The following is a 14,856-nucleotide window of genomic DNA, read 5'->3' as shown; positions in this document are numbered from 1 at the left end:
AATAATTAAAAAAGAAATTTAATTAACACGAATTTTGAAAAAATTAAGAAAAAATTGCAATAATTTCAAAAATATTTAGAGAATATTCAAGTTAAAAATTTCGAATTCATAAAGGCAATATTTCATATACATACATATGTATTTTTGTATTTTTTAATATTTAATTTTTTTTTTTTTTGCTGCTTCATTTATTTCATAATGACTCGTATGCTAATCTGTTGACCCCATTAAATCTAAAACACCCAAAATCGCGCTTAACGCAGACCAAATCGTTGAGCGCACGAAATACTCGCATGTATACCTACAAATCACAACACTTTCTTGCTTCGTACGCAAATTAATTTACAAACCCTCATGTCAACCATTTCCAAATAGAAATTAGAGACTGCGATTTGAGACACGAAATCGCATTAAACTGCTTTGTTCGGTTTAATTTTGAAAATTTTCAGCTTAAAATCGTAAATTGTGCCGCTGATACGTTTGATTTCTTCAGAAAAAAAAAAAACAAAAACTCGAAAGAAATTGAGGTTAAGCGTCAGTGTTTGCTGCTCACACAAATCACTTGTTTTTGACGCCTAAATGAATAACTGCATCCGTCACTTAATACAATGCGATTTATTATTATTTTCTTTTTTGCTGTGCTTACATAATTTTGCTGCCGTTCTAATTTCATATCGGAAATGGTACACACGAATGCATAATTAACGGTAGGTAGGTATTATTTTCAGAACTTCATTTCATATGCTGCAATTTAGTGTTGGCATTATAATAAATCATCACGCACCAAATCTTCCACCAGCGCGGCCTCTCTTCGGCGCATTTCCAACTCCTCGCGCTCCAATATGCTCGCCGCATTGATAGCCGCCTCCTCGGGCTCATCCTTGGCCACTTGCGCACCATCTGYTGAGGAGGAGGCAGCTGCAGCCGCCTCTGCCGCTTCGGCTTCTTGYTTGCGCTTGCGATGYTCATAGTTGACCAGCCGTTGACCCACCAAATATTTGTCCACTTTAATGGCGACATATAGCTTTTTGAATTGTTTGATTTCGAAGTAAATGTATGCGATSACCACGACAAYTATGAAGAATACCGGATAGACAACGCGCGATATTTCCAAGCGTGACACCGAATTCTTGAAGAATAACGGCAAAATGGAGTGCGCAATCACATAGGGTATGGCCAGGGCCAAACCGAAGCACGTGATAACGGGTGTGGCCAATTCACGTATTAAAAACTTCAAATCAATATCACGCAAACCATCGCGGTACGCACGTTCGAGTGCGCGTTTCAAGTGCCAATCGGGACCCATTAGCGTCAAAGCAATSGCAATTTTGGTATAGAGCACACCGAGTGCCCAGTCCTGCCACAAAAAGTGTATGGGTGTTTGGTAGAAKGGCACACGCAACGGTATCACCACCACCAACTCGAGTAGTAGTCCAAACAGCAGTGGTATTACGCCTAGCATTAGTACGAATATGAGTACGGGTAGGGCGTACGAGGCGCCAACACGTAGCCAATGTTTGATTTTATCAACAACCGCGGCGCGTCCTTGAGGCAGCAAGTTCACGGCAATGGCAACACCACGTGATATTATCCAACAGAGATAGGTGCCCAATGCGGCAGTGTACAGTTCGTGTGGACGTGGTGATACCTCAGGTGCTTGGGCTACTACTTGATTTGTGAAATGGCCACCAACGGACCATAGCGCCATCACCTGGCGACCAATCCAAACCGGTACCGTTAGTGTTATGACCGAAGCGATTACCAAAGAAACGCACATGAAAAACAGCAAACCACACAAGCGCAATGGAAAGAGTGAGGGACGATCGTATGGTTGAAAACCGACTGGCACATCGCGTTGCATTATCGCCTGATGCACTGCACCGAGATTACGTTCGCGTGGCAACGCTACAGCGGGTGGTGGATGTGCGGCTGCAGCTCCTGCTTGGTCTGCGTTGGCATTCGGCTGTGGTGCTGCCTCGTTATTGGCAGCAGCTTCGGGCGCTGCTTCGGCGGCTGGTGCAKCGGCGGCGCCATTTGCAGCATTATTGGTGGCATCGCCGTTGGCCTGTTCAGTGCCAAGCAAATAGCTGCGTATGCCGAGCACCCAGGATACGCAAACACACCAAATGCGCAGTAAACCCTTAAGCCAGATGCGAGTGTGGGACTGTTCGAAGAAGCCAGGCAGAATTATCTGGAAGATGTGGAGAATATGCATTTAACCATAACCCCAAAATAAAGTGAGAATAAATATAGGTACCCACCTGTAGCAGTAGCAGTTGTAAGCTGAGTTCATTAACTTCCGAATCGCCAGATAGGGTGTAGGGCAAAAATGACGGCCAAATTGTCTTGAGCATGCGTATTGGTAGCCAAAGCATCAAGAGTACGGCAGAACCAAAAATCATAGCGGAAGCAATAAGACGGCGTACATGGCGTAGAATTGGCAGATGGATCATTTCCTATAATAAAAACGGCTTTAAATATATTGCTTGATCCGCATCAGAGATTGAATTTACCTGTATTGGACTGAAATCCGGATCGTTAAGGTTGCGCAAGAACCAGAGCACACCGGGGCGCAGTACTTCCCGCAAKAGCGAAATGAAAGCGGCGAAGTAGTAAACATACACCATGCCAAACATCCAATGCACAAAAAGTGACGTACCCGGAGCAGCTTTAAAGCTCACCTTGCGATCCTTAATGCTGGCATCAAACAGCGGTAATGAGCATATATCCAACCACCAACCGCACACAAGGGGCAGTACACCGATTTCAACAACGGATAGCAGCGACACTTTCACAACTATATAGCACAGACCGATCAGCCAACGCACGCGACGCATACGAAAGACGCGCGCAAAGAAGTGCAACACAACCAAAGTTAAGCCAATGAAGCAGTAGCCGAATAGCGTGGTGATTAGGCCGTGAAAATGTAGTAGCGGTTTATCCGGTTGCAGCAGATCCAARGAGCTTAGTATGAAATTACCAATACAATAAGGGCAAAAAGCGAATGTAACGATGAATAAAGTATTTAGTGAGATTATCCAAAATACGTGTTCAAGAAAGATTAGCGAACCATCCAGACCAAGTAAACGCTCCCAAGTTAATTCTTCAGCGGCGCGATCCCATTCCATTGGATTCCAGTTTGGTTCATCGTTGTCGTTATCATTTTCAGCGGCTGCACCACCAGCTGCAGCAGCACCTCCATCTTGCGCCACGCCGGCATCGTCAGCTGCGGCATTAACATTATTATTGTTGTTGTTGCCAGCACCCGGTATATGCTGCTGCCTAGGTCCAAATTCTAGAGGTATTTCACCTTCCTCCTCTGCAGGATTAACAGCTGCTGGCGCGGCATTATTCATTGGTATGTCAATCGGTGCTTCCTCATTGTCACTGTCATCGTCGGCGTTGACGGGTTCCTCAATATCAGCGACTTCGTCAGCAGCACGTGCTGCTGCGACTTCAATACCTGCGCCATCTCTAACATCTTCAACAGCAACCGCAGCTCTTGGCACTTCTGCTTGAGCTTGTTCTTCGCCATCATTAACCGCAGCAGGTGCATCGTCGCGTTCTAACCAATCCGGGCCGCCACCATGCAGTATTTGCTCACGCAACCAAACTAAACCGATGAATGACAGCAGCGTACAAGTCACAACGAAGCAACCGCGGAATGCATCAGAGGCCAAATTGTTGGTTGAGAAAACGTCGAACGGCATCGATAGTATCATGTCGAATGATGAAGCACGAAACAAATAACGGTATGTGCGGTATGCAGACAATGGCACAATACCGAACCAAGCCAAACCGACTAAAGAATAATGGAACCATGATTTGGCTGCCTTGGCAACTGCTGTTAATAAGCCACCTGCAACATCACGTAAGGGCAACACACGCGGCATATCAGGCGAGTAGATCGGCTGAAAGCTAAAGCGGTGACCACACAATTCACAATACTCTTTATGTGAATAACGCATCCATTGCATTAAACAGTCCTGGTGTATGTACTTAATACTGCCCGTACAAATACATGGATAGAATAATGGACGGTCCGATTGTGCCTCACAACGGCACACACGGCAAATATCCTGCGAATTATCATCCATGTCTACTGCGGTTCTGCGGACGAATCAAAATGTTAATGTCTATTCCATTACAGCACACGTCAATCCCTTTGTTTTGCTCGTGTTTGCGCGACTTTGACAATTCTACTTCGTTTGACCTTTCCTGCCTATAATATCGCCAAATTTAATAACACTAACAAACCGTTGCGAACTAAATCAGTTTTCGTTATGTTTGGTTATGTTAATGCTTTCTTTTTTGCTAACTAAATGTTTTCTTTCGTGAAGATTTTTTCAATTACTAAATAGCTTAACTTTTTTTGCGTGTGAAAATAATCCAGCAGCTGCAATTTTCAGTATGACCAACCTAAGACAAAATCCAAATTTCTGACAGCAAAGTGTTACCAGATTACTAAAATAACTTTTTTATTCTAAACTGCATTTTGGGTATTGTTTACATAAATTGAACTCACGATGAATGAGATTGAATTAGTTTCATACAATAACTAATAATGTAAAGATTTTAAACAAAATAAGAAGAAGGTTTTAAACGAGCATATACAATTATTAAAACTTGAACTTCGAATCCAGAACTACGTAAACCGATCGGGCCGGCAAATATCGACAAGATTTTAATTTTATTGCGGCAATAAATATTCCTCCTAAAAAGTTAGATAAAAATCTAAGTTGGTTCCTTTTACATAAAACAGTCTGTCCAGCTAACAGAAGGATGCTTACTCGGATCTAATAATTAATTATTTTCACTTCTTCGAAAACTGCGTTAAATTCGACACCATTGTAATCGGTAGCTATTCGTTTGACACACTACACTTAAGTGCTGGCAACTCTGACAGGGTTAAAAAAAAAAAACAGTTGTTCACATATGTCAAAGCTGRAAAAAAATTTCGTGTGGTTTCGACATTATTTGAAAATTCGTCGTAATATTTTTTCCGGCAACATTTAGCTAAAGCATTTAGTTTCAAAATTTTAATTGTGATATAAACGTAAACGTTATAAAAATGTTCCTTAACAAATTGAACAATCTCGGTCGCCAATTGGCCAACCCAGCGCTGCGTGCACAGGCCCGTTCTATATGCACAACAATAGCGAATCGGGAGATCTTCCAGGTGCAGAGTGCTGAGGATTTCGACGAAAAGGTCAAAAAAAGTGATAAGCCGGTAATTGTGGATTTTTTCGCAACGTAAGTTATATTAAATGTTATATAATTTTTTGGTCTATTTATTTGCGTCTTTATATTCTAAATCAGATGGTGCAATCCATGTAAAATGCTAACACCCCGCATTGAAACTGTGGTCGGTGAAAAAGCCGGTGCTATAAAATTGGCCAAAGTAGACATTGATGAGCACAGTGAATTGGCGCTCGATTACGACGTTGGTGCTGTACCAGTTCTACTAGTAATGAAAGAAGGCAAAGTAGTGAATCGTATGGTCGGTTTGCAGGATACAGATAAGATTCGCGCATGGATTGATAAAGCTGTTGAGGGTGCCAAATAAKTTTATAGACGAAATCTTCAACATGCATTATAATCTAATAATAACAAAAACAAYCCTTTTGGGAATATTTAATGCTTTAACTTTGTTCAATAAATATAGTTAAGATTTGTTCATGGAATAAAAAAAAACTACTTAATATTTGACGGAAAGTAATGTTTTATTTTGACTATAATTGGTATATGATACTTATATAATTAAATTGARTACCAGCCTGGTGTTCCTGGCCGTTTCTTGTTGCGATCGAGGAAACGTTTGAAACCTTGTTTTGAGTCATCCATTGATTTTTCTTCCGCTTTCTTTTGTTCTTCTTTCTTCTCAAATAAATCGGGAAAAGTGAATTCTTCAGTACGTGGCTACAAAGGGGAAATATATGTTACATACACATATCTAAGCTGCATCATATAAATATCATGCTCACCAATGTTACATAAGCAATCTTAACATCATCTTCTTTGGTCACATAGCCCAGAGTTTGATCTCGTTTGGTTCTACCCATTTCAATGCGCGTACGCACATCCACCACTGGCAGTTTGTAAATCTTTTCCAAGTAATTCTTTACGTCATATTTGGACATCTGCATCGAAACGGAGAATGTCGCAACATTCTTAGGTTGCTCTTCCGCCGGCCGAATCAGCTTCATCCAGAAATTYGGCAGAAATATACGCAACTGGGGATTGCCCCGTTGATAAACTGGATACCAGCGTGTCGACATTTCGGGAATTTACTTCACGRTTTTACTTAACTGAAAAAAAATCAACTCCTTTTTCAACGCGGTGCAATTTAGCAACACGAACAGCTGTGCGGTTGTCAAAATAAAAGGCATGTGAAAATACAAAACGAACAGAGCTCTGTGGGGTTTTTGTTGTATTGTTTTGTTTACGTTTAGTTGCAGAAAAGAAACTGAGAAAACACCGCAAAGAATTCCCAAATTTAGCTGTGTTTTTAAAATCAGCGCAAATATTTGATGAATGTGTTGAAAAGGTTAAATTATATGAAATTGTTTTGTTATTGCGTTATAAAAAATTTATTGACATTGCCTTAACATTAGCAGTTAACATTCTGTATTACATCGGCCGTGTTTTCGTCGTGTTTGTTATCGTTGCGCACGTGCTAGCCTTTATCAGCTGTTCGTCAAAATTCACAATATATCGGGAAATCAAAGGATAATTAAAAATGACAAAAGTTGCAAAGAAAAAAGATAAAGGGAAATCCGCATCCACTAAAAAGCTATCCCGTAAAGATTTACGGAAACAGAAGCTGCAGAGTAAGAAAGAAAATAAGCGCATATTCTTCTCAAATAAAACGAATGGTGCTGCATTAGTGGCCGATGCTAAGGCAGCAGCAGCAAATGCACAAAAATCAAAGAAAGGAAAGAAGAAGAAGAAATCCAAATCCAAGACAACCAAAGTTGTAGCACCCGAAGATATACCCATCGAGGAATTGCTTTCTGGAAAAGTAGATTCGGATAATGATGAATCCATCGCTTCAGACTTCTCAGATGAAGAAGTTAGTGCACGAATTCCAGCAAACATGGCAAAACAAGAGAAGCCAATACAAAATCAGAAGAAGAAAAAACAACAACCTACACGTCCCAACGCCGAGGAGCAACGACGACGCGTATTGAAGCAACAAAAGGATTTGGAGAATGTGGCGCGTAAACAACGACTAAAACAACTAAAAGTAGAAAATGAAGAGGAAGACCGTTTAATATCAAAATTAGAAAAGAGGTTGAAACTCAATAAGACTAAAGACAAAAATCGCTTGGTGCGCAAAATGTTTAGCGACGGCTTAGATTATGCCTTGGAGTTCTGTTTGGATGATGAAGAGGAAAAGCGTAAACGTGAGCTGAAAGAAAAACGAAAGGAAGAACTACAAAGGCAGAATGCCAGTGACTGGAGTGATGAGGAGGAATTTCATGATGAAGGTGATACGGAGTTATTGGGCGGCACTTTAAGTGATGACAATAGTGAAAGTGGTGAAGATACTTACAATGATGACGACGACGACGAAGCGGACAGTAATGTTGAGGATGATGCAGAATATGACGAAGAAAAAACAGAAGAGCAAAGTAAGTATTTATTATTGTTAAAAAAAAGTTTCAAAAAAAAAGCTTTTTTTTATATTGATTTCAGTAAAGGAAGACATTTATGGCAGAAAACGTGACAAAGATGRCAACATTATAAAAACGGACGCCGAACCAAAGCCAGATGCACAACAGCCACAAAAATATATACCGCCACACCAACGCGCTTTGCTCGCTGCCACACAGAATAACAGCAAACAGTCACAGCTGCTGGAACGATTGCGTAAAAATTGTAAGGGTTTGCTAAATCGACTCTCCGAGGCTAACCTACACAAGATCGCCAATGGCATTGAGGAATTGTATATGAAAAATTCGCGCTACAACATGAATGAAACGCTTGGTGCCCTCTTACGAGAGGCTTTACTTGGTCACACYATGACCAATGAACGTATGGTGCAAGAGCATATGGTGCTTTTGGCTTATCTACATGCGCAAGTTGGTAATGAAATTGGCGCACATTTTCTGCAAATGTTTATAGAGCAGTTCGACGCGCTGTTAAAGGAGATTTTCACACTAGCGGTAGAAGATAAGAAACTGAATAATTTAATTTTAGTGCTCGCTTACATATATATTTTCAAAATATATGAACATCGTTTGCTACTGGAAATAATCGGTCGACTGTCCGATAACTTGTGTGAAAAGTCAATTGAGTGTCTGCTACTAATCTTCCAATCTGTGGGCTTCAAATTGCGCAAAGACGATCCGCTGGCTTTTAAGGAAATGATGTTAAGTGTGCAGCGCAAAATTRCAGAAGCACCATTGGAACTAAAAGAGAATTTGCGTCTCAAATTCATGGTTGATATTTTGAATGCCGTTAAAAATAATAATATCAATAAAATACCACAATTCGATCCGGAGCTGGCGGAGAATCTGCGCAAACGGCTAAAAGCTATGTTGCGCAACGACAAATATGTGACGACACTCAATATAACGATGGATRATTTGCTGCGCGCCGATCAAGTGGGCAAATGGTGGGTGGTAGGTTCGGCGTGGAGTGGCAACATCGATGATATYAACTCGGCGACGAAGCAAAAGAAGGATGAGGGTATTGTTGCTGGTCAACGCTTCTCAGAAAAACTACTTAAGTTGGCCAAACAGCAGAAAATGAATACAGAGGAACGTCGAAATATATTCTGCATTATAATGGGTGCCGAGGACTATGTTGATGCTTTCGAGAAAATATTGCACTTGGCGTTGAAAGATCAACGTAGTATTGCCTATGTGATCATTCACTGCTGTTTGAATGAGAAACGTGCTAATCCGTATTATGCACACCTTGCGCTGAAATTCTGTCACTATAATCGCAAATTTCAACTRGCTTTTCAGTTTGCCACTTGGGATCGCATCAACGACATGGAATCCCTAAATAAGTTGCAAGTGAAAAATTTAGCTAAATTCCTACAACATTTAATATTAAATGGCGGTTTACAGTTGTCGGTGCTGAAAGTTGTAAACTTTTTGCAGCTAGACAAGATAAGCTTTGTTTTCATGAAGGAAATAATGGTCGGTTTGTTGTTGAGCGASCACGACAATGAAATCTATCAGGCATTCGAACGTGTGGCCAAAAATACAAAACTGGCMCAATTCAAGAACAGCATACGCTTGTTCATACAACATTTCCTGCTGCAAGAGGAGAGCAAACTAAAGCTGAGTGAAGAACRATTGAGTCATTTAAAGAAACGTGCAGACTATGTTGATAACATACTGGCATATGTGGACTTGTAATTTTGTATAGTTAATTTTAACAAACTTATATTTAAGATTTGTACGTTAAAAATAAAGTTAAAAAAAAGATAAATAAAATATATTCTAAAGCAAAATAAACATTTTGTTATAAAATAAAATTTYATATAATAAGTCCTCTAGAATTTATATACTACAAAGCATATGTTAATCATTTTGAAAACTATTTCGCCTGCCCCATTGTTAATCGAAACTTTGCAGCAAATCACGTGCCCGCTGATATTTTGATGAATYGTAAATAGCTTTTTGCTCTTCTTCACTAATTTCCTCACCACATTGTTTATCAAGCGCCTCAATGCACTGTTCAGCCAATTTAATAATTTGCGCCTTAGCTGCRCCTTTCGAGCCTGACAAGTACTCGAGAGCGATGGGCCACATCTCCGTACCGATTTTATCKTCATCAAATACGGTTTGCTGTATTGAAATCTGTCGTAGTTTTTCAAATTTCCATTCTGAACGCGAGTTCTTCCACTTACGTAGGTACTCTTCGTTTCGATAACGTTCCTTGCTTTCTGTTTGATCTTTCTGCAATTCGAGCCGTTGTTTGTGCTTTTGTTTCTTCTTTTGACGCACAGTCACTATAGCATTCAGATTTTCTGGTTTTTCACWCTCGTGCAACTCCTCCATGGTGGGTTCCTGTGTTTCTTCCGCATCGTTGTCGCCTGCGTCGTCACCACTATCCTGCCCATTTGCAGTTTTACTGCGTTTTTCTTTAATGCTACTCTTCTCTTTATGTTTWCGTTTTAACGCTTTTTCTATGAATTGGATAACTATTTATATACAATTTATTTTCAATATCACAGCATTACTTACTATCCCCCGCAGACTCTTCAACCGCTTCAACAATTAAGCTCTTGCTGGCTACTTCTTCCTCATTATCTTTTGAGACATGCTTTCGTTTTTTGGCTTTGACTTTATTTTGGGTTGTTGACAAATTTTTGTCCACTTTACTTTCTTTTTTTGCCATTTTTATACAATTTTACCAAGTGTTATTAAGTTTCTTTTAAAAACATTGGACAAATCAAACTGCAAGACTTTGACACGTGATTCTTCTTCTTACACATAATTATAATTCACAATGACATTATAAAAAGGTAGGCGTCCGCAAAAGTTTCCTTTAAGGCCTTGTTGGTTTTCACCTTGCAGCACAAAGCATTTTTTATAAACAAAACAATAACAATGCGCATGCAAAAGTTACGAATGCCAATGTAAAAGAGAGCTGGAAAACTTACTGTCAACTGTTGTTGGTTTCCGCGAAAAATTGCAATTCGTGCGCGTCGTTTTGTTTATTGGAAAATTGCCGCAAGCCTTTRATGCAAAGTGTTCTTTGTTGTTTCTAAAATGTGAAAAAAGCAATAAATTAAGTGTTTTTCGTATCAAAGTGTAGTTAGTTAATATATGTGTGTATTATAATTAATAAGTGTGCCGCTAGCAATTATCAATTAAATCAAATGTTCTAATTCTACGAAAGCTTGAGATCTATTAAATTGTAGCTATCAAACGCCAATTAGTTAGTCCATATTCAATATAAGYAAATAATTAAATTTTAATGAAAGGTAAGTGATGTTAAATTTTTAATAACCACCGAAGTTTGTAAATATACATGCATACATATGGATATGTTTTGGAAGTAGTAGTCCACMTGAAGAGCTGTGCGTATGTGCAGGTGTACAGGTGCGTGTATTTGAAGGCGGTACCAGCAGCGTTTTATTTTTATTTTTTTTTTTTTGTACTGAAATTATTAATTCGCGATTAAGTCTTAGTTTCATTTGCGTAAGTTGTGTTGTGTTATTTGTTATAAAGTGGTGCGCGTATAAAAAATTGGCAACGGTTATAGAAGGAGTGAAGTTCATGGACAACACACGCCCTTTGCAGTGCAGCTTCCGGGATAACATATATAAGGTGAGCTTTTTTTTTTAATTATGTTTAAAACATATTTAATGTTAATTTTTTTATTGTATTGAAAATCTCCGCAGAGTATTATAAGGCGAGAACTATTATACATGTTTGGTATAATTTTATTAGTGTGAAACAGTACCGAAAATGCGGCTGTGCTGTCGAACCCAAATCGCATATAATTCAATGTCCATTTCTGGTTATGAGGGTCTATTAGCCCTTGGGTGGGAAACTTGTCTGTGTAGTTTTCACATATATTTATAATTACATTACTGAACAAATTTAAAGCAAAAATTTGATACTGAAGTGCTAAGAGGTCTGTGGGATGTTTAAGTGGTCCTGACAGCGAATTTCACATTTGAATTTCTAAAATGTACGTACATTTAGTCTTGTTAAATCATTGGGTACCGAAATTCACGATTCACGCGCACACCAAGTATTGAAAAGTCTTTTTTTAATAGTTTAAAAAAGTCGGTCTTCAATTGTTTTAAAATTTAAAGTATATTTATTAATTTTTTAAGAATATACGGTAAAAATTTTTAATAAAAAATGAAATATTGAGAAAAGAGCGTTTACAGTTGACATTACTGAGCGGCTACACTTTAGAAGGCTGTAAAATATTATTTTTAAAAGTGTAATCTTTCGAAATATAAAAAAATCGATTTTTTTTAATTTTCACAAAAAGTGTGGTATATTATATATGTGCTGAGTGGTATATTATTATGATAAGAAAATCAACTATACTAACTAATACTAATTTAATACAATACAATAATAACGTACTTGAAACTAATTGAAATCTTCCCACCTGAAATATTTAGTAAATTCAACTATTTTGTTTTTGTTATGTGCGGCATTATTTTTTTAAACAGAGAWAGCTGCTAATATTCTGAACAACAGTGTATATTTTCATCAAAAATAATTAAAATATAGCTAGCACTAGCGCTTAGCTATAATAATTGATCATGTAGCTAAGTGTGTGTCTGCTATTAATACTTTTATTCATGAAATTTTTACTTCATGAAACTAAAATAATAAAAGGTGCACAAGAGGTGTGTATGTATATATGTAAGTATATATGTATGTATATGTATTAATACTCACGTTCTTGTATATCAGAAGTAATTAAGAACATAAAATCCCGCTACTGTTCTATAGCAAATTGATTTGGAATGATGAGCGCGTTGGGTGAGGTGTTGCCACTTTAAATTTAAAAATTTCACGATATCTATTTTTGCCGGCAACTGCCAGCGTCTATAAATTACATACTTCTATGTATGTGCATATGTAMATACATATGTATATGTGAACGAYAAATTTTAGAAAAATWGAAAAAKATATAGCAGAAAGTACGCTGTACTTATAAACAGGCATTTATGTATTTACAACGCTAAGGTATATAAGAAAATATATATAGTATATTTATATACTTATTTAGCTATTTGACTGTAAAATATACACAGTGTGCCTGTCTGCCCCCGCAAAGGCTTCCAATGGCGGCTTATTTTGATTTGAACGCTGGGCGATGCGCGAACGGACAAATTTCATGGCAGACACACACACATTCATACATACATAWACCCTACTAAGAATAAAAATACAGCAAAATAAAATTTAACAGTGCCGTAATCGCCAGACGMTGCGGTGGTTGGTTGCTTCACATTTCTTATGCATTTCTCAAATCAGTTTGGCGTTGTGCGTGTTCCGAAGGTGTACAATTTTTGAAACGTTCATTCTAAAGAATTTCTTTCCGTTGCTACTTCTTTATTAAAATCTTGAAAAAATTTCTCGTGCGGTTTTCATTATTCAAAATAAATAAATACATACATATATTTAMTGTGGTTAATAATTACTGTTAATGTAGTTAATATTTACAGTGAACCGACTAATATTTACTATTGACGCATCTAATTCTTACTCACGTTTGCGTATGAGTAACCTTTGGCTACGTGTGCTACGTTACTCAAAAATAACGGTTTATTTTTGTGAAAGAAAATCCCTCTAACCAAACTATAATTGCCGAAAAATAGTGAAAATATCATTTGAAACACCTGTGCGCATTTAAATGTGAAAGTGTATTTACGAAAGCAAAGAAAATCGCCTTGGCCCACCCGGCGTATGAGTAATGCGGGGGCCGTTGTGCGTCACCTTTCCGTTTAATGCAGTTTAAGTGCGATTTTTGGCAAAGATTACGCAAATAAGTTATTGCAATTACATGGCATTCAATGAAAATTACTAAAAATATATCGTGAATTTCTCTGTGCTTTATTTTCCGCATATGTGTATGTATGTATGTTTCTGTGTATGCAGTAAGTGTGACAAAGGCTCGTGTGCGGGTAACACAAAACCACGCTGATTTGCAGCGCTGCTTGTTGGTATCTTTGCTACCCACTAATTGGATTGTTGACAAGCCAAAGCCAAAATAACAACAACAACAACTACAATCATTGTATTACTAGCAATATTTACTCAGCACACACACATTGCATTGGCATGCAGCCGCAACTGCGTGGAAACCATTGACTTGTGCCGTGTGCGCCACGAGTCTAGCCTTACTCGCTCGTTACGTTAACTTGTAACGATCGTAAAAATCAATCAATAAGCCATTGCTGCAACTGCAAAGTCGCAACACACAATTCTACAACTCTTTCTCACTAGCTTCACTAGAAAAAAGTGTAACAAAATAAATACAATATAAAYGCGAACGTTTTTGTTGATCCATTCGGTCGGTACGGTTACTGTGACAACAGGCCACAAAGCGCCGCCAAGTCACTAATACAGTCGTCGCGTGTTACCCACAAAAAAAAAAAAAAATCGAAAAATTGTGTGGAAATGCCACAGTGAAAATTAAAAGTGCTTGGCAGCCAGTTGTCATACACCGGAAATATCGTGAAGTGTGCTAAGCGAAAACCGCATTAAAAGCAATTAAAAAAAGAGTGAAGTGCAACAAATTTCATACAAAGTTTTCTACAGTAATTCTAAAACGCAACGTGTTTTTCTTTGCAAATCTTTTGTCCTTGTCGCGAAGCTTAAGAATTTGCGTTTCTGTTTTTTCAAACGACTTTGGGTTGGATTTACGTCAGCTGTGTGGCGCCTATTTTAGATGAGTTTCGTTGGCACATCAGTACGCTAATATTGTGTGAGTACAGCAGTAAATACATACATATGTAGATGGCAAATTTATGTCCACATATATTATATATGTAGCATTTGCAATTTAGAAAAATAAACATATTTTCTTAAAATACATAMATATTTTTTCTGATATTTTTTTTGTAACAATAGTAATTATGTCTATGCGCTGGAGCAGTATTCTGCTATAGCTCTATGCCAGGAAATATATGTTCTTATTTTTTATAATTTATGTCTGTGTGCTTGTTGTTTGAGGCCYTATGTTCCACCTAGAAACTACGGGAAAATATATACTTGTTAACCAACTAGACAAACATATTTTCTAAGCAAATCCTAGGTGGTTTTTTTTCGACTGGGTTTCCTCACGATATTAGTTTCTTTTGTCAGCAACGTTCAACAGTTTTATTTATGTATAATGCAAGAAATTTGTAGTTCA

At 38.1% G+C, this 14,856-nt stretch overlaps 6 protein-coding genes across 11 annotated transcripts in view; 3 read left to right on the top strand and 3 right to left on the bottom strand.

Annotated features, from left to right (window-relative positions):
• Positions 1-164: 164 nt before the first annotated feature.
• Positions 165-4,407, bottom strand: LOC108976939 (E3 ubiquitin-protein ligase MARCH6). The gene is made up of 3 exons (XM_018946385.1): positions 2,514-4,407; positions 2,262-2,456; positions 165-2,191 (listed from the first exon to the last, which is right to left on the bottom strand). The coding sequence occupies exons 1-3, from the start codon at positions 4,095-4,097 to the stop codon at positions 764-766; spliced, it is 3,207 nt and encodes a 1,068-aa protein (XP_018801930.1). The 5' UTR covers positions 4,098-4,407; the 3' UTR covers positions 165-763.
• A 503-nt stretch (positions 4,408-4,910) lies between these two features.
• Positions 4,911-5,715, top strand: LOC108976900 (thioredoxin, mitochondrial). The gene is made up of 2 exons (XM_018946325.1): positions 4,911-5,253; positions 5,320-5,715. Exons 1-2 carry the CDS (start codon positions 5,072-5,074, stop codon positions 5,564-5,566), a joined length of 429 nt encoding a protein of 142 aa, XP_018801870.1. The 5' UTR covers positions 4,911-5,071; the 3' UTR covers positions 5,567-5,715.
• LOC108976898 (39S ribosomal protein L23, mitochondrial) lies at positions 5,699-6,378 on the bottom strand. The gene is made up of 2 exons (XM_018946321.1): positions 5,985-6,378; positions 5,699-5,919 (listed from the first exon to the last, which is right to left on the bottom strand). The coding sequence occupies exons 1-2, from the start codon at positions 6,276-6,278 to the stop codon at positions 5,761-5,763; spliced, it is 453 nt and encodes a 150-aa protein (XP_018801866.1). The 5' UTR covers positions 6,279-6,378; the 3' UTR covers positions 5,699-5,760.
• Positions 6,379-6,465: 87 nt separating this feature from the next.
• Positions 6,466-9,473, top strand: LOC108976891 (nucleolar MIF4G domain-containing protein 1 homolog). Of its 3 annotated transcripts, none has more exons than XM_018946313.1 (3): positions 6,466-6,547; positions 6,618-7,634; positions 7,699-9,473. In XM_018946313.1, exons 2-3 carry the CDS (start codon positions 6,740-6,742, stop codon positions 9,372-9,374), a joined length of 2,571 nt encoding a protein of 856 aa, XP_018801858.1. In that variant the 5' UTR covers positions 6,466-6,547; positions 6,618-6,739; the 3' UTR covers positions 9,375-9,473. The 3 variants fall into 3 exon arrangements, with proteins under 3 accessions (XP_018801858.1, XP_018801857.1, XP_018801855.1); XM_018946312.1 differs by having other exon boundaries at positions 6,615-7,634; XM_018946310.1 differs by having other exon boundaries at positions 6,466-7,634.
• Positions 9,339-10,712, bottom strand: LOC108976896 (uncharacterized protein C7orf50 homolog). Of its 3 annotated transcripts, XM_018946319.1 has the most exons (3): positions 10,625-10,712; positions 10,206-10,531; positions 9,339-10,162 (listed from the first exon to the last, which is right to left on the bottom strand). In XM_018946319.1, exons 2-3 carry the CDS (start codon positions 10,357-10,359, stop codon positions 9,576-9,578), a joined length of 741 nt encoding a protein of 246 aa, XP_018801864.1. In that variant the 5' UTR covers positions 10,360-10,531; positions 10,625-10,712; the 3' UTR covers positions 9,339-9,575. The 3 variants fall into 3 exon arrangements, with proteins under 3 accessions (XP_018801864.1, XP_018801863.1, XP_018801865.1); XM_018946318.1 differs by lacking the exon at positions 10,625-10,712 and having other exon boundaries at positions 10,206-10,619; XM_018946320.1 differs by lacking the exon at positions 10,625-10,712 and having other exon boundaries at positions 9,339-10,147; positions 10,206-10,619.
• Positions 10,713-10,889: 177 nt separating this feature from the next.
• Positions 10,890-14,856, top strand: part of LOC108976888 (supervillin) — a 423,491-nt gene continuing 419,524 nt past the window's right edge. Inside the window, exon 1 of one of the 2 annotated variants that reach the window (XM_018946306.1) lies at positions 10,890-10,948. In XM_018946306.1, the coding sequence (XP_018801851.1) occupies positions 10,942-10,948 (7 nt within the window). In that variant the 5' untranslated portion in view covers positions 10,890-10,941. Of the gene's footprint in view, positions 10,949-14,126; positions 14,428-14,856 lie in introns of those variants that run through there. The other variant, XM_018946288.1, reaches the window with a different exon arrangement.

Source organism: Bactrocera latifrons, unplaced genomic scaffold, assembly GCF_001853355.1.
Source record: "Bactrocera latifrons isolate USDA-ARS-PBARC rearing strain unplaced genomic scaffold, ASM185335v1 scaffold_81, whole genome shotgun sequence".
Taxonomy (NCBI): domain Eukaryota; kingdom Metazoa; phylum Arthropoda; class Insecta; order Diptera; family Tephritidae; genus Bactrocera; species Bactrocera latifrons.
Note: the sequence above shows the minus strand (reverse complement) of the source record. Positions and strands in the feature narration are given on the sequence as shown.

Excerpts from the sequence above, each read along its gene's own strand:
- LOC108976900 (XM_018946325.1), top strand. The coding sequence starts at position 5,072 with ATGTTCCTTAACAAATTGAACAATCTCGGTCGCCAATTGGCCAACCCA. Across the intron at positions 5,254-5,319 it reads ATTGTGGATTTTTTCGCAAC|ATGGTGCAATCCATGTAAAA; the intron begins GTAAGTTATATT and ends ATTCTAAATCAG.